A 22,578-nucleotide genomic window follows, 5' to 3' on the forward strand; every position below is an offset into this window, starting at 1 on the left:
GCAGTAAGAGAGGAGTGATGTAACAGCAGATGGTATCTTTTACCAGTCTGTTTGAGAAACCAAAATGATCTTTGCTTGACTTATTGGACAACTGTTTAACTACATTTAATACATCATTTTCAGAGACATCATTAAAACTAAAACAAGTTACAGTCTCAGGAACATCTCTACGAACTAAAAAATCTAAAGCACAATGAGTTGTATTTTGACTAGTCAGGGTCTGTTTGATTTCTTTTGAAACATTTACAAAATAATTATTAAATTCATCTGGAGTAAAAACATTATTATCAAACCTATGAGTTCCACTTGAACCCTTCTTAGACTTATTTACAATATTCCACAATGATTTAGTTTGGTTTTCTGAACACTTTATTTTTAACATATTTGCCTCCTTTTGGCTTCTCTTATTTTGTTCCTATAACATGCTTTAAGCCTATTATAACTAGTTCTAAAGAGATTGCAATTTTGCTGTTCACTCCCCATTTTTAAATAGTGAGTAGAGAAAGTCTAGCCTATTCTTTATTTCTCCAAGCTCAGGAGTGTACCAATGTGTACCTCCTGTAGGCCTATTGGGTTTCTTAGTGTTTCCAGGGTTTATTCTAATTATGTTTAGTAAAACTTATGTCATAATAATATTTAAAACTATTTTACAAAGTTGTTAAAAATTCTCATTAATACTTTCGTCAATAAAAACATCAGACCAGCTTTCCTTACTTAACAGATACTTAAACAGATTGATGGTTTTATCATTAATATTTTGGCACATTTTTATAGACTACACAAGGGTTGCTATTAAAAATTTGAAACTAACTCTACATTTTTTAACACAAAAAGTTGACCTAAGTGATCACTAACATGGAAGTTTCTTAAGCTAACATTTAACTGATCCCCAAAGGAAGTGAAAACATTGTCTAAACAATTGTTATGTCGAGTGGGGTCAGTTATTGTGATTTTTAAGTCCATACATGGAGCAAAGGTTAACAAAGTTTCCGGCATTCTTGTCCTGGCCTTGAGGCGAAAAGTGAAGGTTGAAGTCTCCGCACACAATTGCGTTTCCACTTTTTTGATTAATATGGCTTAACACTTTTTCCATTATATCCATAAAATTGTCATAGTGTCCATTTGGACTTCTGTACACATTAATTTAAAAACTAAGTTTAGATCTACAAGTTCAAATGCAGGCTAGTTCGCAATCCAGTTCAGTGGATAGGCTATTTATTTTTTCAATTACCTTATATTGAGTGGGTGAGAACCTAGAATATATGGCTACTCCACCGTGTATCCTTGAGGAGCGGCAGTAACCATAGGCTAATGAAAGGTTACCAATGTTAGAAATATTCATTGAGTTCCTCAGAGGAAAGGATGAAAGGTTTAAAAAGCATGAAAGGTTTAATTTGTACCATATATAAAAACAACCATTTTTCAGATTGCAAAAGCCTTAATTAATGTAGAACTATAGTTTACTAGCATCCTTTTGTTTTAACAGAATTAAAAAGCAATATTAAACCTACGGAAAAAGTTAAACGAAATTGAGAGGACTTCATATTTATTAAGTTTGGGAAACACACCAACCCCATTTGGTAATTAAGATCCATATTTCTTTTGTATTTTAATCTGTCAATTTTAGTCTGAATTTTTTGAGAGGAAAGATGATTACATCAATCAGTTTTGTCCAGTCATTTGCCCTTTTATCATAGCATTTGTGATATAAAGGGGGTCTAAGTAGCAGTATGCTATTCCTAGATTGTGTATGGACGGTAGCATACTCTAACCTAATGGCATTTGTTATACAGTACAACTTAGTAGCGTATAGTAGTGAAGTGACTTGGACCTAATGTAGTCTAGACTGTCATGTTTGTTGTTCTTTATAATGAAAACATGTCTTAATATAAGTATGATGCCAGTTGGCTAGTATTGGTGGGCCACGCTCCCCTTTTCATGAGTTGGTAATAGCTTATTCAGTTCTATTACTAAACCCATACCATACTATACCTAATAAAAGATTAATTTTGTATAACCTGTAATTTAAGTTCATGATTAGTTCTCTAAACTTCTCATTTTTAATTTCTTCTTTTGCATTTCAAAAAAATATTTGATCTAATAATATACAATTACTCATAATTATTTTCTTATTATAGAGCTAATTTATTTTTTGTTTAAAGAATTTCCCAAATAACTGGTTTTGTTGGTACAAGGTTGGATTAGTATTTTAGAGGCATAGATGAAAAATATTATTGTGAAGCTGGAAAAGCGTTGGAACAAGTGTATTGAAATTCAAGGGGATTATGTTGAAAAATAAAGTAGATATCAAAACTCAAACTATTTCCTTACATACAAAACCGTTTCATATCAAAATGTCCTCGTATATTGAGATGAAATGTAATTTACAGAACATATTTTGTTTTGTTAATTGTTTGATATTGTGGTTTTTTTGTCTTGATTGATTGAATGCACTGTTTTTCAGTTTTTTGATTAATTTTTATTTCATTTTATTTTATTATTATTATGTTAATGGTTTCGTAACATTTGTTTTTTCCAGAGTGGGTTGTTGGCCCAACGTCCAACCCCCAACCTGGAGGACCAGGAGTTTGTGTAGAGTCTGTGGATCTGGCGGAAGACAGGGTGGCGTGGAAGAGGCTCATAGACGAGGCAAAGAATCGACTGAGATTTGTTACGCCCCGGCAGTAAGTAAGTAAGTAAGTAAGTATGTTAATGGTTTACCATAATTAAAGTTGGGAAATTTAGCTCTGTTTTTTGTGGTGTGGTAAAATAGTGGTGCAACTTACAATATTTACTAAATGAATTGTAACCAGCAGCCCTCTTTCTTTTGCTAGACTGCATTATTGTGACACACGTTCTGGCAACACCTCTATCCCTCCAGCCTCACAATAGCACTGGAAATATACAAGCTGCCTAACCCTGTTACACAAGATTCATAAAGACATCTGGAAAATTTAAATAACAAACATTTTATCCAACTTAATAAGTGTGAGATTTATTAAATATTAAATTATGTTGTGTTAGATAAATATTTATTGCGTAATATTCCAACTTTACACATATACACAATATTTCAAAGATGATGTTTAAACTAATTTATGTTATTTTTGTAATTCAACTGTAACATATAATCAAATTTTTTTATTATTGAAACAACAACTTTCCTGGATATCTGTCACCAAAATTAATTTCATTTGTTATAAATTTTATTTTAAACAAAACCTAAGCTTGGTTTCACTCTAATTAGGCACGAATATCTGAATGAAATTAGTTTAAATTGTATTTCTGGTGGTGAACATTTACAATTCAAAATTTTCACAGTTACTGAATGCTTTTTGGAGGTTACATCACTAAAACTGTTCCACAACTAGTTAATAATAAGTTTGTAAAGTGTGCTACATCTTACAGATTATTTTGAAAAGAATATGGTAACTGCCTCATATTCTGTAGTTAATATAATGTACAATTGTAACAGAAAGTTTTGATAGCTACATTATCCCCCAACTGAAAAAGTTTTCCATGTACAAAACTAGTCAATTAATCAGTTCAGTGTATTTTATTTGTGTAAAACCTTCTCTCAAGAGCAGTTAATTAAAATCATCTACCAAAATGAACTAATCATTAGGATATAATAAAATTCTCCCAAAATAATAGAAATGATATTGGGTACTTTAAAGCCTTTATCCACGTTAAATTTATATTTTTTATCAAGAACGAAATCGTCCGAACTCAAAATGTCTATAGTTGTTTCCTTCTTTAATGTGGTAGACAGTACAGATCCTTCATATTACTGACCACTCACTAATCGTCTCTGTCAAAAATCATTGTAAAATGTATTATACATCAATAAGTTATTTTAGGAATAATAAGCTATTAAAATTTGAACAGCTTACATCAGGACATAATATATATATATATATATATATATATATATATATATATATATATATATATCATAAAAATGGTCATTAAGTGCTCAGAGATCTATTGTTGAGACTGATCTTGAAAATATTTACATGGGAAATCACACAGTTTGCAGATCTTAGTTCAGAGTTAAATCACTAGTGAATTCTTACCTCTGAATTGCTGGTAGCAACCGAGCTGAGTCCTGGAGACATGGCAACATCCGGACTGGGGGAGGGAGTGGCCTGGAGGACAGGGGGAGTAGTCTGGACGACTGGAGGAGTGTGGTGGAGGGCAGTCAGAGATGCAGGAGAGGCAGTAAGGCCAGACTGTAGAGGCAGGCTGGTAGTCTGTGAGGGCTGATGAGACTGCAAAGGACCGTGACTCAGAGTGTGTGACAGGGGTAGGCTAGCTGGCTGAGGTGACCGCCGATGATCATCCAGGTATTGGAGGACCTGCCTTCTGCGCTTCTGGGTAAGGTGGTAATTTGTGGGGTTCTCCAGCACAGTTTTAACCTAAAAGCAAAGGTTGTATGAGTTCTTTAAATTAGGCAAGATAAATATATAAATAACAACATAGAATCTTTCAAAATAACACAAAATATGATTTATTTTACTCATAGTTCTAGTAGGATTGAAGTCCTAATTGGTTTCCTCAGATGGTATCCTGCTCATTTTAATCCTATCTGGTTGATAAACACTATAGGTGATACAAAAAGTATCAAATAACTTTACATTTATCCAGGATTAACATCACACATTTCTATTCTTGATTTCTTTCTACTCTTTCAAAACGATCTGATGGATTTTGAGATTAAGATACAGTATTGTGAAAATTAATTGTGAACAAAGGTTGAAGTTGAGTTTTCATATGTTGGCGCACCTGCTGTGCATTTTCTGTCAGCTGCTTTGTTCAAGAAACCTTATTGACATATTGTTCTAAACACATGCTTTGTGTTACATTAGTATTATATTTCTTTATACCTTAGGTTATGTATGCAAGTTTGTGTTCTTTTCATTGATTTTGTGAAAACTGTGCAATGAGGTTTAATTGTTTATTGATATGAATATAACACCTAGGAAAAGAGAAAGGATCACAACACTTAGTGAGTGCACACCAATGACTCAGAGGGACATTGCACAGGAGTGTTGTGTAATGGTTTTGGGTGCTGTAAAAAAAATAATTAAACAAAAAAAGGAAACACGGTCCATTGAAGTGCAGTGGAAAGAAAAATGTGGAAGAAAACTGAAGACTATTCTTTGAGATGAAGTCTTTCTTTTGCGTGATAGCAAACTTCATCCCAGAAAAACAAGTCATGACCTCCAGGAAGATTTAGAAAAGGCTGGACTAAAAATTCACGACTCAACGGTACACAAACGACTCTTAGAAGGAGGGATAAGAGCCATGAGACCGCAGAAGTAACAACTTTTGACAGTGCCTATGATGAAAAAACAACTAAATTGGGTATAAAAATATGTTACTGGAGTGCAGAAGATTGGAGAAAAGTGTTATTGTATAATGAGACACACTTCCTTGTGGAGGGCTAGCGATCAAGATTCGTTCGAAAAGCAGTCAATGAATCAATTTATGCTAACAATTTTAACCAAACAGTTAAACATCCCAGCAAGAAATTGTTCTGGGGCTGTTTTTCATACTCAGGAAGTGGCACTCTTATTCCTATTGAAGGTACGATGAAGAGTGAAAAGTAGTAAGCATTGCTGGGCAACGCCGAGCTATAGAGCTTGACAAAGTCCAGGCCGAAGGGACTGCAATTTTCCAACAAGACTCAGCTCTGTGCCATGTATCAAAGACTATGATGAAATACTTCAAGGATAATAATATACCCTTATGGATTGGCCTGGGAATTTACCTGATCTTATTCCTATTGAGAATTTGTGGGCAATTTGTAAGGCTAGACTGAAAAAAATGGACTGTATGACAAAAAAAAACTGGTGGAAGTAGTGATTAGAGATTTAGAGTGATTTAGAGATGAAGCAATCAAAAACAATTGCAAACAACTTGTGGATTCCATGCCAAGAAGAGTCCAGGAAGTCATACAAGTAGAAGGGGGACATATGCCATACTAATTAATGGTAATTATCTTATGTTTAAGTGTACCTAAATGTAGCTTTGGCCTAAATAAATCATATTTACAAATTAATTCTGCTTGTTCACATTAATTCACACAATACTGTATCTTTTTTGGTTGAATGGATGAAACCTTCATTCAGTGCAGAGCATTACTAAAGAACCCCCAATATAGTATGATTATGATCAAGACCAAATCCCTTTTTTCATACTAAAAGATGCTATAATATAACACAAGTACATTTTTGAATATCAGCAGATTCAATATAAACAATCTAAGGTGATGTTTATTTCACTTCTGAAACATGCAACTTTGTGTTATTTCTTATCTTATCTACTACTGTATTTTTCGAGTACTAGTTATTACAGAATTGATGCAAAACTTATCTGATGTGGTCTTTATTTTCAGTGCATGCCTACGCTGTGAGTTTGGTTTTAAAAACTTATTAAATTGTCTAATCCTAAGATGGACATCCAAATATAAACCCAATTTTTATTCCTACAACTGGTATACTGAGTGAGGAGTATAGCTCCACAGGTGGATAAGTATTGGTGAAGGTGGAGGAGAGAAGGGCACAGACACAGTCTTTATGACATTATTTTGCTTAGTTACAATATGCACATGACAAGAGACACTATGCATATGATGAGTTTAGCTCCAGTTCACATTCCTCTTACATGCAGCATTCTGAAATCTTATGCTGTTGAAAACTTGACTCCTGAAAACTGGAATTATATTCGCCTGAAGGGGTCATACCATTAGAAATCTTCTGTACCTCTCAGGCAAGTGTGGGAGCCCCCTCCCCACACCCGGAATATGTTAAATACTAAAAACATTAAAAATTGTAAGTTTGACAGCTGTCTGAGGGCATTATTATTATTCATATTTTATACTCTACAAGAACAGCTATAATATAAGCAATAATGTACCCTTTTGAAGACTGCCTGATAACAAAAAAAACTATTTTAAGCAAATGATGCTGTATTATGAGAATAACAAAGGCTCGGAAAAATGGCTATATCTTAAAAACTAAGACACATCCTCCACCTTTTACCTAGAATCTATACATTCTAATATGGGCTTTCAAGATACATATCTTTTACACTTATTACATATATTTTAGTTTAAAATATGTATATGTATTTGTATTACTTAAATAATAAATATTTGACATTTAAATGTTTTTTTAGTTCAAACCATGTCATCCCTAATAAAAACTACTGGGATATAAATTGACATGTATTTTTATAGATGATATATTCACTGCGTAAACAACTACATAAACTTTGAGACATGAAATTATAAACTGTGTGTTGTTTTACCGTGGTTGACTTCCACTACATGCATTGCGCATAGACGTAGCAAACACTCAGCGATGAACAAAAATAGACATATAACATATGAACCTAAAGTTAAATATAATTTACAAAGCACGATATTTCATTACTTTGGTAGGGTAATTTTGGATTTTCATGCACAAAGAGTGATAGAAACACGTTATAGTGATCGGTCAGTAACCATCTTATAATTATGAACATACATGAATATAAAACAACAAAAGATAAATCCATTTTGTTTTTTGTTGATTTTAATATCATCATACTATTGATAACAAAGAATCTATTGCTATGTTAGTCATTCTTTGGGATTACACTTTTACACAAACTATTACAGGCATCAACCTGAGATCTGACAGAGGAGGCACGGAATAGACAACATTTTTGTTAATCTTTCAAATAAAAAATTTGGCTTCCTTTTAGCAGTTTCTTAGAAACAATTACGTTGAACCTGAAAAAATAAAACTGATAACTTTTAGTATGAAATGTATTAAAAAATACTGCAACATGAAAATTAGACTAAGTATTCAATGAAAGAGATGGTGAAAGACAAATCAATAATTTTTTACAGCCAAAGTTTCTTAATCAGAAAATTAGAAATTAACAGAAGAGAACTTCAAGATATTATATTTTACATATCAATGGCCTACCAGAATTAATAGTTATTATAAATTAAAGAAGTATAAACATAAAACTTATTGCTAGAGTACAATTTGACCATCTTAGGGGCTTCATTGTTGCTTTTGGCAACCTAGAAAATTATCGCCAATTCTATTTTATTATTATTATTTATTTATATATTATTCCTGAAATTGATGTAAACAAAACCTGTCCTAGTGTGTAAAATAAAACATTAAAAAATTATAAACTTCATAAACAGATATTATTTAAATGACCACAATATTATTTTGCTTTGATTATGGACTTACACTTTTTGAAAACATTTGATTAAAATATATTATTAAATAAATTAAATGGGTTATTTCATAACCTAAGATATATCAGAAGTTCACCAAAGGGTTGAATGTTCATTACAGTAGAACCCCTCATATCCGGCCACCACGGGACCGAGCCCCTGGCCGGATAACGATTCGGCCGGATAAACCAACCTACAGTACACAGCACTTGATGAAACAAAATAATTGTACTGTACTGTACTAACCGCACTGGAAATAATCAACGAACTGTTTACAGGTTAAACCTATTAGCTCAACTGAGGACAACACAGGAAAATGTAAACAAATAGATACACAAAAATAAGGCAAGAGTCGTGTGAGACTAGTGCGTGCAACTGCGCGTCTGCAAGCCGTGGTAAATAAATTTCGATATTGGCTTCCGGGAAGTGGCCGGATAAACCGAGGTGCGGTAAAACCGAGGCCGGATATGAGGGGTTCTACTGTACTATATTTTTATAGTTGGTCAAATATATATTTTAATTTTTATTATATTTTTTACGCGTCTTACACAATTTTGGTTGAAACCATACGAGAAAAGTGTATAACAATAACAGCAAGTAAAATTTAATCACTTTTAAGAATTATAATAATTTCTAAATGGTAAAATCAGCAATCAAGAGGTTTTTTATTTATATTTTGTTTTTGTTAGTACTATCATAATCTGTATTCGTTAATAACACAAGTCACTAATACATGACTAGCGCCAACAACGTAAGTGATGAGAACTACATTAAGATTATTACAAATTAGCCGTTCAAAGAGATTACTGGTAGGCAAGCGTTCATGGCCACTGCTCGCTGTCTCTCTCGCCCGAAGCACGGGAAGTGAGGTCAGTATTATGTTTGTCAACCCCCACGAGTCGCAGACGGACTCGTCATTTCAAAAACTTACGAAGCATGAGTCTTGTGGTTTACTAAATGTCAGCTGTTATAGTTAAAATATCAAACAAATTAAAACAAAACTGAACTATGTTACATTGTTTGACTACAAGTATACTTTCAGTTTACCGCAAATTAAAATATACTTTGAATATTTGTATCAATGAGGGGGTGTTACAACCCCCAAAAACCCCCCCTGGATATACCTATAGAAGGGATCCAAAAATAATCTGCGACGAAAAACATAAAAGCTCAAAAGAACCCTCCGCATCCAAGTTGTGTACCTGATGATACAATGAGAATACCTCTTCACCTAAATTGCACTGCTTTATGTAGTCTGGGTGTCTCTGACGTCGAAACAATGCGGAGGGTTCCTTTTGAACCTTTTCGTTCTTTGTCGATGACTATTTTTGGATCCCTTCAGACAAATATGACTCAAGTCTGCAACAGCATACGATTTCAGATGCTCACGTAAGAGGATGGTGAATTGGAGCTAAACTCAACATTCACATTGAATCAGCCCTTCACACCATAGCTACGTTATGTGAAGAGACACTATTTGTATTTATTTTGTTATCCGATTGAGCATGATTTTATGATACATAATATCTGTAGTAAAGTGAACAAAGCCATTGTTAGTGCATTCCTTTCTCAAAAAGTACTCCGATTCCCACAAAATTAGTTTATTCCCAAAGTTTTTATCAAATAATCATGCCAGCATAGACATTTGCTGGTCATGGGTCAATTAATATCACTAAAAAATTATTTGTTTCTTGTTTAGTACAATAACTTTTGATGAGGCATAGTCTTATCTGTATATTCTTGGTTGAAAATGGTGACTATGGAATGTCAAACCTTTGTTTGATAAAATCTTGACTATAATTCTGCTTAATTTCTACTGGACATGACTGACTATTGACCAAAACGGCATCATAGAGACACATGCCCACTGTACTCAGTAAAACACATATGAAAACTAAAATCTGGTTTACATCTGTATGATAATTATATGTTCTTAAGATATTTCACTTACAAAAGAGCACATTACACAAGAGCTAGGTAACACAGGATGACATCAGAACTTATTTTATTGTCTAAATTGAAAAAACACAGAAGAATTTAATATCAAACAACTAACCCTTCCTGGTTATATTGTCAAATCTTTGTAACGTTTTACTGGGATACAATGGTACTGAAATCAACAATTAAACAGCACAAAATTATTCACGAATTATTGTACCCTATATAGTATCCTTATACAGGGTATTTTTATCATTAAGTCTCCCCAAGGTTAATTGTTGAATGGTTGGAGATAGAAAAATAAAGGTTAGAGAATGTTTGTCAATTGTGCCTACTTTTTAACATAATAAAATTTTCAGGCATTAATCTAAGTCACAATAAAAAAACTTATAACCCACATGTTTAGCAAAGGGGTATAAAAAGATTATGGTAAAAAAAGAATGTTATTTTTTATTTTTGAAATATTTAAGATCATAGTCAATTAAACCCAATTACACAAATTCATTAACCCCTTTCAGAAACTACAAAAATTGCTAAATACTCAACTTTGCAATCACTTTCAATGCAAGAATACAGAATACAGAATAACTTTTAAAATCTCCAAAAGGGAGTTTTTCAAAACCTTTTAAAAAACGTCAGGAAAATGTCTGAATGATGCTGTTCATGGTCGATATGGGGACAACTGACCGCTGAGAACCCAAAGGCATTCCTACAAAACGTTTTGGTGGAATAATGATTTTCTTGCAAATCTAAGAAACTGGCTATTTAACAATTGTAAATTATAGAGCTTCAGAGATGCTTACCCTGCTTCTCTTACAGATTTACACAAGGTCATCACGAGAACAATAGTTTAAGGCTAAATTCCTAGAGAATCTTCCTTCAATGAGTAGCAGTCTCAGGGGAGATAGCAAAGTACATCATCCAGTCACTAATTTAGAGATATCCTTGAATGGTTGACCCCTTCCCCACTTTCAAATGATAGGCTGATTTAAACTACACCAAAGAATACCAGTCATGTACTTCCTAAACTCCAGGCACATCCTGCATCAGTATTTCTGAGGCATATATTTGTAATTTGATGTTCTTTTGGACTTTATGCCCTTGATATCTACATCAGATCAGATTTTTTTTAATGTTCCCTATATCTCTGTAGCAGCTGGCACACGGAGAAAATTTACACTACATGTCTTTCCACACACGCAGGGGTATGGAGCATAAGAATCAAATCCTACTTATATCTGTAATTTACATGATAACTAGGATATGCAGACATCTCCACTGAGCAGTACAAATGTTTCACCTGAAGTTTTATTGATGATGGGATGAAATTTTTTAAAATGTTTTCAAAATTGACAGCACATATAACAAATTCTGTGTATGCTGCCTAGTCCATTTCTATACGTAAAAGAATTATAATAAAAATAAAACGCCTATAAATTGTTAACAAGCATTTGAATAAAACATGTTATGTTTGTATAAAATAAATAATACAAAATCGAAAAAGAAATTACAAAGTTTTGGGAGGACGATGTTGCTTAGATGTTTGTTATAATCAGAAGTTGTCAACTATAGCAGTAATGTTTAGAAGCTACCCAGCAGGGATCACGTCTGGCTGGTTTATACCTTCCAGTTGAACCTACCACTGTGGACAGAAAAAAAAAAGTGTCACTTAAATCTGGGCAACCTTATAGATGTCCAGAAGCATCACATCACTAACCGTAAATGTTGAGATTCTGGGGTGCAAGGGTAATTCGATAGGTCTAGTCTACTACGGGAGATGACTGTTGGAACTGGTGGGTTTCGTTCCCTAACCTCTCAGAGGTTACTGCTAACCTCAACATAAGGGTGCCCTGCCTGCTTTGAATGGAGAGGCTGGTTCAGAACTGGCATCCCCTTCTTTCGAAGAGACATGACTTGAGATTAGTGCCCTAAATTCTTCCTCATGAATCTCGATAGGAGGCGGCCCGTATCCCAAACCTTACCCATCCAGAATATCCTGTCACTTCGGAAGCATCAAAAGGTCCTTGTAGGACTAGGTGCAATTTATAAGCTTCTTGTCCTAAGAGTACAAAAAAAATGTTTAGAAGCGGTAAGTGAAGGAACTCAGCATTGTCCGGGCCAATCAAGCCGCCTGAAGCTGCTGACAGACTCGTCCTTCAGGTCCCTTATCACAGAGGGCAAGTGTGAACAACATAATGGCGACACAGTAAGGTTAAGAGACAGTTTAATGACAGCCCACACTCACAGCATTCCTGGTCGGGTAACTGTAAGCGATGCGGTGAGAACAACATCTGTAAGAGATTCCTTGTAAACCATTAGAGTTTGAATAAATAATTTTCTAGTCATAAAAATACCAGACTTCCTAAATGTTATTTGTAGATTGATAATGTCTTTGTTTATTAAGCGCTACCTTGAGTATTGTTTTTTGTATAAGATTAATAGTTCTTCTAATATGGTTTTGTAAGTACCTCTATATGTGATAATACCATATTATATTGGTAAAACATATATTGTACATGTAATAAACATTTTTACTTCTTCATACTTTAGAATTTGGTCTAACTGATGAAATATGTAAACTAATTTTCTTAGCCTGGACTTTATACAATTAGCACGAGGCTTCCATCTGAGTTTTGTATCAATAACTAGATAAAATCCTCTTTTCTTTAATGTTACTCTTAATCATAGATCTAGTTTTTGTAGTTGGTTACTGGACAACCTTTTCACATTATCTAGCTGGTCATTGCAGAAACTTAAACTTTATATATATTTGCTTCTTTGGGGCTAAGAAGAAGGTATCATTGTTTGTTTTGACAGCCAAACCCTGGTTCTCGTTTCTTTCTGGATTATCTCAACATCTGTCTGAGATTTCTATCTAACTTTGAGACTCTTTCTTTAACTTACCACATCCAACTACAATGATGTGAAATCCTGGGGTAATGCAGGGGACTAATCTCCTAGCCAATGAAACTCAGGTCTTGCCCTCATTGGTCCTAAGCTAGTATATAATATCACCGATTCTTCAAATATGAACAACATAAACCTTTAGACTGTTATGAAAAGGTTGCATGTTGTAGTCAACCAGGTTCATAAAGACTTTGAAATACAAACTAATTTTTCAATCATACAAATGCCAAGATCTAACACAACTTCCCCCTGTACAAGCTTCCCTCCAATAAAAATGATTGAAACTCTTACTCCTGCTTCTCTGTCTTATAGGATTTCCAGATCACCACCAACCTGGGCAAAAATTCGAGAGGAAGGAGAAAGTCTTGAGGTTTATTTGTAATCAATACATAGATGAATATAAAGTTCACATAACATGAATGGCACGGCACGTTCATCTGAAGATGACATTTTATCAGGACGGGACATCCTTGAGATAACTCACTTATCTCAAGGACTCACCTTCACTTCTCCTGATACATAATGTATTGCCGACACTGTTTTTAGAACAAAGAGCAACAATACAAACCAGACACAAAACAATCTCAAATAAAAGATAATGAAAAATTGGTAATATTTCTCCAGAATATGGACAGATCGATCAGCTAAATCATGTTTGGACATAAACTAGCTGGACATAGCTACTCACAGAACATGCCCTAAATTCCTCATCTCTGAAGAATGTTCGTTTAACCAGCTATGTTCTAATCGTTGCTCGCTGCAAGGGAAATCATGTCAGAAGGGATACATCTATATTCAGCATCAGCAGTACTTCAGTGGGGGGAGGGGGTTGATAACAGTACTCAATGAGTTCCAATTAGTAAGATTAGAAGAGGTACTGAAAGTCATTTCTTCAAAGAAACCCACTGGAGTAGATGGGATACATTCTAAAATACTGAAATTCTGCAAACATGAAGTTAGTAAAACAATTGTTGGTATTATACTACACAGTATTTTTCCTGAAGAATTTAATACATCTGAAGTTTACCCTTACACAAACAAGGTAATAAAAAGGAAGTACAGAATTCCAGGCCTATCTCTTTGATTCTTACAGTGTCAAAAGTCATAGACAAGGTTATACTGACACATCACAAACAGTAACTGGGGATAAATCATAATCTACCCGAGAGACAACATGGTTTTATTTCTGGAAGAACAATCACTAGTGCCCTCATAGATCTGGTTGAACACCTCATAAACAACTTCAAGGAAGCAAAAACTATTTGCGGTGTTTCCTAGACCTGAGCAAAGCCTTTGACCACTTTGATCACAGATTAATATTGTCAAAACTTAGCTCTTTAGGCATCAAGGGCTGAGTACTAAAGTGGTTTAAAAGCTACTTGCAGGGACGAAATAATGTAGTGGAGATCAAGCAAGATTTTGGAGGAAGTATTAAAGTTGGAACATCTATGGAGATCAAAAGAGATGTTCTTCAAGGATCTGTTTTGGGGCCAGTACTGTTTGTGTTTTTTATTGGAGACCTTCAAGAGCACCTGGGGAGTGTTACTATCCAATATCATATGCAGATGACACAGTCCTCATCACAAACAACAAATTGCTTCAGGAACTGGAAATTGACATTTGGATGTTACAATTTACAATCGTTTCTCATTGTGTTCAAAAGTATAGTACAGCATTGTTAGTTGTTTGTTTTAAAGAGACTCAAACTCATTAGCACTTTAGAGACAATCACTAGAATAGCTTTCTTTGAACTATTTGAGACACATATTTCCTATAGAATAGGGCTTTGGGGGGAGGAGTATTCCATCATCAACCTCCATGAGTGCTTGTTTTACAAAAGCGTACAGTCTGAATCATGGCTAGCTCAAATCCTAAAGACAGTTGTAGAGTGGCATTTAAGAAGCTGGGTATACTCACAGTCTATTTATATCACCAAGGTAATTCAACATGCCTTAAAAGGAAATATTTTGGGAAAAAGTGATATCCACAATCTTCTAACAAGACATGGCGATGACTTTAATTGCCAGCTCACAGATCAGCTCTATTTTCAAAGAAGCCATCTTATGCAGGTGCCAATCTTTACAACACGCTACCAGGAAAACACAAGGAACTTGATCCTCAGGTTTAAGAGAAAAAAATGTTCAAGAGGCTAGTGGAAAGAACTGTTTAGAGCCTGGAAGATTTCAACACCATCATCGGCACCAAATAGAAGTTTCTATGAATGTTATAACTTTTAATTGTAAATAATGTATTGGTACTGTATCTGTTCTTAATAAACATGAAAATAAAGAACATTGTCTACTGTATATATATATATTATCATGTCTGTCTCTTAATGTGATATTAAATCTAACATAACCAGGAAAGTAACACAAAGGAAAATAACTATTTTAGAGAACGATAAGTCTGTGCTCTTTCAACTCAAGCTCCCAGAATCATTACTTTAATAAAAATAATAAACCAAATGTAATGACTAACAACTGCTTTTATCACTCCAATAATCATTAACCTCATTATAGCTTTCAATTACCTCACCATCTCTCCTGCTTTTAATTTATTCAACAATTAAACATTATGTCTTTGAGGACGAGTATAATGCAATATTAACTTCCTCAAATCTGTCAATCCAACTTTAAAAGCAATACTTATTTACCTGGAGAACTTGTGGTGGTAAGTCGACATGTACACCCACATTCTGAGGAACTCTAAGAAATTGGTGAGTTTGCTTTTCTTGTGTCTTTATCTCAGCTTGCCTCTGCTGGTTTCTCCTCTGCTGCTCTAATTGCTCTCTTCTGCTGTCCTCCAGTGCCTTCTCTTTCATCAGCAACTGCTTATTGTGTGTCCTTGTTGATGGTGTTGAGGTCTTGAACGACGGTGGACTACAACACAATCCAGAAGTAAAAATTTAAATGTGATTATTAATATTAAACTGAACTTTTGACTGTAACTTAATTTAATTTTGACCATAATTTATTACAATGCACATGCTGAAAATAACAATACTGTGGTTCCATACACAATCTGAAATGCACTCAGAAACCTAAGCAAATCTTGGTATTGGATTGTCAAGATTTGCTTGTTATATTTTCTGACAATTATGTCTTAAACTTCTGTGTTATACAAAAAAAATGCATTTGAAACTGCTATGGAGAGTCATCATGTACTTGACCTATATATGTCATATGTCATCAACCTACTAAGGATTGATCTTAGTTGCTTCCCTACATGTTCATCTGATGTGTTTTTAATATATATATATATATATATATATATATATATATATATATATATATATATATATATATATATGGTGGCAGACAAGCAACAATCCCAAGTAATTCACCACAGCCGTTGTTTGGACTTGAATAACTTCAACTATCATGTGTAAGACAACTCCATGGAAGTCTCAGTTTTGTAAAAATAATGTTTACTATTTCGGAAACTTCATGTCTACGTGTTCACATCTACAAGTCGACCCTTCTCATCATTTGGTTGAGCTTGATTTGGGTCAACTCCATACCCTATGAAGTGATGGTTATGGTAAGATTAACTATGTAGACCATCAGGAATCTGAAACACTATTTTCTACCTCATTCTTGGATGTAAGATGTGCAAGGTATCTTGGGGTGAAGCAAGACATTGTATGAGACATTCCACAAGTCAGGAATATACATCAAATCTTATTCCTCCGGTAACTACATTTCTTCTACCCCTGCATTCCGAGGTCTTATACACCGGTCTAAAGGTTTTTAGATAGTCCTTATGTATCATAGTGGATCATGAAGAAGTCAAATATCCTCAAGAACGGCTAAAAATCTTCAAGGACATCTTCCCGATTACCGGAATCAAACATATTCTTTATATTGAGTGTATTAAGCAGCACAATTGGCCAAGCTAGATGACCAAACTGTTTTGGTTATCCAAATGGGGCTGTTTATTTCTACAACTCCACATTATATTAAGAGGAATTTACAAAATCCATGATATCAGCCTGAGAATTTCTGCCACCTTCAACATGTGCTTTGATATAAAACCATTTATACCATATTGATTATAGTACAAACAACAGCATGTTGATTATTTCAACAGTAAAAATTAAACCTGACACAATTTATAATTAACAAAGAATCCTTTCACTTAAAAATTGAAAACTTTTAATACATGAATGACTTCAAAAAGGAAAATGTTTCTTAAATACAACTTTGGTTCTTTTAATTGTTTTTTTTTTTTATACTTGTAGATGAAGATCAATTTTGGAAAACAGAATAATATTTAAAAATACGTTGTTAACTCTATTTCTCATCATTAAAAACTTCAAAATTGTAATAGAGACATCCTGCATGTAATAGTATGGCTTTACAAAAAGCAATAATCAAATGAATTATTCTATACTCACTGGAGTACTTTGGAAGTCAACAAACTCAAAATGAAGCCTATTTCAAATTGACAAGTTGAACAATTTTTTAAATTGGTTGTTAGTTTGCTCTCTAAGTTTTGTGTGGATTTACTAGCAAATCAAATAAAGTATAAAGACCTTAAATTTATTTTCCATATTATCAGTAATAACACATTGCTTTCTAAAGGTAAGCGTCATGACCAGTTTTGCACGACTGTGTAAGTGAAGATCATGTACATAATTATGAGAAACAAATATAATAAAGACAGTAAAATTAAGACATTTTCACTTTTTTAATGTTTCAATGTTAACTCGGCTGTACTATTTTTACTTAAATTACAAAAAAGGCTGAAATATTACATTGGTACAGTAAGAGCTAGGAAATTTGATGTAGACAACACAAGTGTTATTAATGCCTATAACTATGTTACACTTACTACATTATTAAAATTTTGTGTATTCGTAATATCTATTAATGTTACATTCATCCTAAGGCAGATGAAGTTCGTTGGAAAGCAACGGTACATCTAGTATAATCGTATTTAAGCGTAATATGCCTCTTAATTAGAACTAATTTAATTGAAGATGAATTTTTAATACAATCCTGTCTAAGAAAAGAATGGGAATTAGTAGTACTGCAGATATAAGGTTGATTCAACATAGGTACATATTGAATTTAGGGAATACGTATATCATAGTTAATTGTGTCAACATCATTAATTTATTTGTTTTTTTACTCTCTACCTTATGTTTCTTACCATCATTCATGTGAGTTAGAAAATGCAAAAATGATACCTTGTTTGAAATCAAATATTTATATAAGACACTGATTGACCATTTAAAACTAAGTACAATTGTAATAGCACTGGAAACTAGTAAACTCAATGTATCGTCTAACATGCTGGTGGTTGAGCATTGCAATAATAATAATTTCAATTGAATAGCACCTGACTATTGCTAATTTGCTTAGGTTGGGTATGTTTTATAATACGTATTTATAATATAGAGAATAGACATATTTAAATGGGATGTATTTATTTGTAAAAATTAAATATATATATTTACAACAGTTAGATCATTGTAATATTTTGTCGTAAGCCGTAACTATGCTTTAATCATTATTGTCTATGATTAACTGTGTATGATGTAACTTGATTAACCTGTTTTCTTTTCGATTCTCTCCTGCCATCCTTAGCTTTGTGCCTCTTTTTATCAATCTTCATCTTGCTTCCTTATTTTTTTATTAATTTATTTCCTTATCACATGAACTTATCATTGTTGTATAGTTGATGTACTTAACTTGTCAGATAGTTCAGTAAAAACCTTTTATAAAGACAAATCACAAACTCCTGCAGAAGCACCTAATTGGATTTGTATTTCGTCCATTGACTCAACACTGTATATTGTGATTCTGTTAACTGATTTTTCTTTGAAACATCATCACAGTAGGAATGAAGGATCCCTTTGAAAGCTATCACTAGCACAGCTTCAGAAATTTCTGGCCAACCCTGTATGTATGATCCAACCCAAAAAGTACTTTCACTATTCAACCTTTCTTTAATTTTCTGTAACAGTTTTCAAAATGCTTGGAGAGTTGAGCTTACTGTATAATTAAATTTTTAAGACCAAATCTTCTATCATCTGATGCTACTAAGTGGCATCACTAATTTGATACAATTTTAGAATGGATGATCCATCTGAGTATTACCTGGCAATTAAAACTGTAATTTTAGTATAAAAGAAGAGACTATTTTTTAACACAGCCACTCCATTTAGTATTTTTAAATCAGTCCTGTGTTGGTCCAAAATAAATCTCCCCTTACTACTACTTTAATACTAGAAGAAAGCCCTGTTACTTCATAAAAGTTTCTATTCCTGTGACTTTGGAATAAAACTAAAACCCAACCATGAACTGATCACACCACCCCATGAAGGCAATTTTTCCTAATGGCTTTTCAATAAGTAATTGCAAGCAAACAAGTGTTTGTTTCAAGTACACAAACCTTGACCCAAATACACTCAGGGAAAACTTTGAGGTGAGATTTGTAGTTTTTGTGGTTATTATAGAAAATAAATCTTATATAAAAAACAAACCATCCAGCCAAATCTTCAGATTACTAACTTTTTGGAATTTGCATTAAATTACAGAAATACATTTAAAAATGTTTAGCTTTCAGCTATGTTACCACAATTGCAAACACCCGAAATATTATAAAAGTACCATTAACAATCCCATCAGAGATTTATTTGCTCTTTTTACACTGACATTGAGTCTTTATCAGTCCCACAAAATCACCATAGTAAAGGTGAGTGGTGTGATATATCTCTTCGGTGTTTCTCTTTAGGATGTTACCGGGAATTTCCAACTTTCTTCCTGATCACACTGGACAGTTAAACAAATCGCAGTAATTTAAAAACGGTTGCCACTGAAATGTATCCAATTTAAAAACTAAGAGTATGATGTGGCATATTAACATTTAAATAATTAAATATAGTTATTAGATTGGAATGAAATCTGGAATATAGACGTGTTCACTGCATGAGGTATAAACATGGCCTGGCTCAGCCAAACATGTATAAGACCAGTTCAGGAGTTTTTTTTTGGGACAGAAACCTGGCCTTGAGCTCAGGACGGAACGTTTGACAGGGCTTTAGTCTCTTAGCCTCCTGCGTTGGCTGTGATGTAACTGTTAAGTAAGTGTCAGACGGTTGTTTTTAACACGTTCACGACGACGGCTTATTTCCGGACTTTTTTCTTTGCCGTAGAATTCTTCAATAATAATGAAAACCCGTAGTCGGTATTTTACGTCAAACGTCTATATATAACGATTTTCTCCGTGTATCCCAAGGGGCACATTCAAAATTAATTTACCTTAAAAATTAAGCAAGCGTGCGCCCGACGGGGTACACGACAGTTGGAGTTATTTATTTAAGCGCGGGATCAAACCATCAAGACAAGCAAACAATACAAACGCAATAAGGAAATGCATAGCAATTCGTAGCACATCGAGCGCACGACGCGGGTACACAACGGGAGTTGTAAAATATCGAGTGTACCCGATGTGGTACACGTCGTCGTGAACTTGGTTTTCAAGCTATCAAATATAATTTTCTGCAAAAATAATTATTATTGTTTGATAACCCTTTTAATACTCTCCCGTGTCGATCCCTAGCAAACTTAGCAGCTGACAATCTATTACTTTCATATGGGAAATACCTCCATCGATTTAATGAAAAACTACATTGTCTGCTTATCCTATGGAAACTGGTTTTTGATTATTAGGCTGAGTCACGTTGGGTTCGCAGAAATTTGTCTCTAATACTCTTCTATTTCCGTTCCTTGCTCTTCGGCGAATTTCCACGTCATTCGTCGCTCTTTCCGCATTCTGTCGCACCAACCAGACTGGCTAACACTTCTACAGTCTAGCAGACATTCAGATACTAATACGTACCACCTCTGATACCAACATCTACTCTACCTGCTAACGTCTAATCTGTCTGATACTACTAACATTTTAAGCAGAAATTGTGAAAAACACCATATACAATTACCGATTTCCAATAAACACCCTATTTTCCTATCGGTGATTTTCGTAAACAGGTCCAATATGTCTACTGTGACATTTCGAATCGTTTGGGCGAATCCAGAGTGGCATCGCTGTCGGAGGCAGTTGCAAATAGTAAATAGTACTGCAGTGGCAATTTTCATTGCTGATGGCAAAGAATGCGGCAAACATTGTACGTTATCATTACATACGTTAATGCATTGTAACGTAACGTGCATTGCACGTTTAACATTGTAAGTTGTACGTTAAGGCTAGTACAATTATTATTAGGCTTGGCTAAAACTGTCGACTGTATTCCTGGGCAAGGAAGTAGCCCCAGCTCATCCGGTATAATCATCAACGATATATATTTCACACTCTTATGAAATCTTTTGTTTGTGGGATGGTATAAAATTAAATTATTACGAATCCTAATCAGTATTCTTAACCAGTACGTAGTGTAGGCTATCATACAGTATTTTCAACATTTCAAAACAATAGCTAGTAACCGATTTCGTAAGGGATAAAACAATTAATTACGCCTTTAATGGACATACAATAAATGCTGTATGCGAATTTGTTTTAATGCCATTAGGTTTAGAATAATGATTCGTTTAATCGGAGAAAGCTTATATTTTAAACTGAACAATTTGTTTTTTGTTTCCATATTTTTGGTTATAACAATCCACAAAAACACAACAAATATTTTTCTGTCACTGGAATACATGGGTTAATACTGCCCAAGTAGTAAATAATTGTTTCTAAATTAATATATGTATACGAGTATTGTAATGTAGTAGATATTTGATATTAGATGTTGAGCGTACGTGAACGAGGAAGCCGGGACCCGCTCCATCAGGGATCTTGTTTAGAAAACAAACTGTACGTACAACTAAACTAAATAACACAAAGCTGATTTTTATTATTTTCAATTACTGTTAAGGAGTACGTTTACTTTATTACTTGTGTATGAAGATCAGTTGCAGACATCACTTGGAGGGTGTAGGAAAAGGATGTGGGTCCTGGAGTTGATGAGTAATAAATATATTGGGGTATCAAAAACAATAGTCAGAGAGTTATAACCCAAAATCATATGGAATTATTATGTAGCTAGGTCCCAGGATAATTCCAAGTTTTATCGACCTATTGGTCCGAGTTATTAAAACGAAAGCAGTGTCTCTATGCTTTGACGAATCAAGTTCTTACCACAAGAATATAAAGTTGGAAATAGCAATGCATTTTAATAAGCTGGACTTGTTCAATTACACAAGACTACTGGCATTGACAGAGCTGTTTACGGACGAATTAGTACACGTAGTTCCAGTAAAACCACATATCTCTATGCAACTATTTGCTGTTTACTGGCAAGTGGTGTTTTATAGTGCACTGACAACACTTTAACGAGGCTTAAGGTGGTGCGATAAATGTTTAGTTGGATTAGTGTTTTATAGTCAAAGTCTTTCAAGATGTTTTCTCTAAGGAAAGGAAAAATAGATATCACCAGTATTTAATTACTTCACGAGAAATTATACGTACTTAAAGTCGTC

General features: G+C 33.9%; 1 protein-coding gene across 4 annotated transcripts in view; it reads right to left on the reverse strand.

Annotated features, from left to right (window-relative positions):
• The window catches only part of LOC124369526 (transcription factor EC), a 153,412-nt gene that overhangs the window by 94,203 nt on the left and 36,631 nt on the right, over window positions 1-22,578 (reverse strand). For all 4 annotated transcript variants that reach the window (XM_046827548.1, XM_046827549.1, XM_046827546.1 and 1 more), the window contains exons 2-3: window positions 15,744-15,969; window positions 4,077-4,418 (exon numbers count right to left, since the gene is read on the reverse strand). In XM_046827548.1, the coding sequence (XP_046683504.1) occupies window positions 4,077-4,418; window positions 15,744-15,969 (568 nt within the window). The remainder of the gene's footprint in view (window positions 1-4,076; window positions 4,419-15,743; window positions 15,970-22,578) is intronic.

The sequence above is a fragment of the Homalodisca vitripennis genome, chromosome X, assembly GCF_021130785.1.
Source record: "Homalodisca vitripennis isolate AUS2020 chromosome X, UT_GWSS_2.1, whole genome shotgun sequence".
Classification (NCBI taxonomy): Eukaryota; Metazoa; Arthropoda; class Insecta; order Hemiptera; family Cicadellidae; genus Homalodisca; species Homalodisca vitripennis.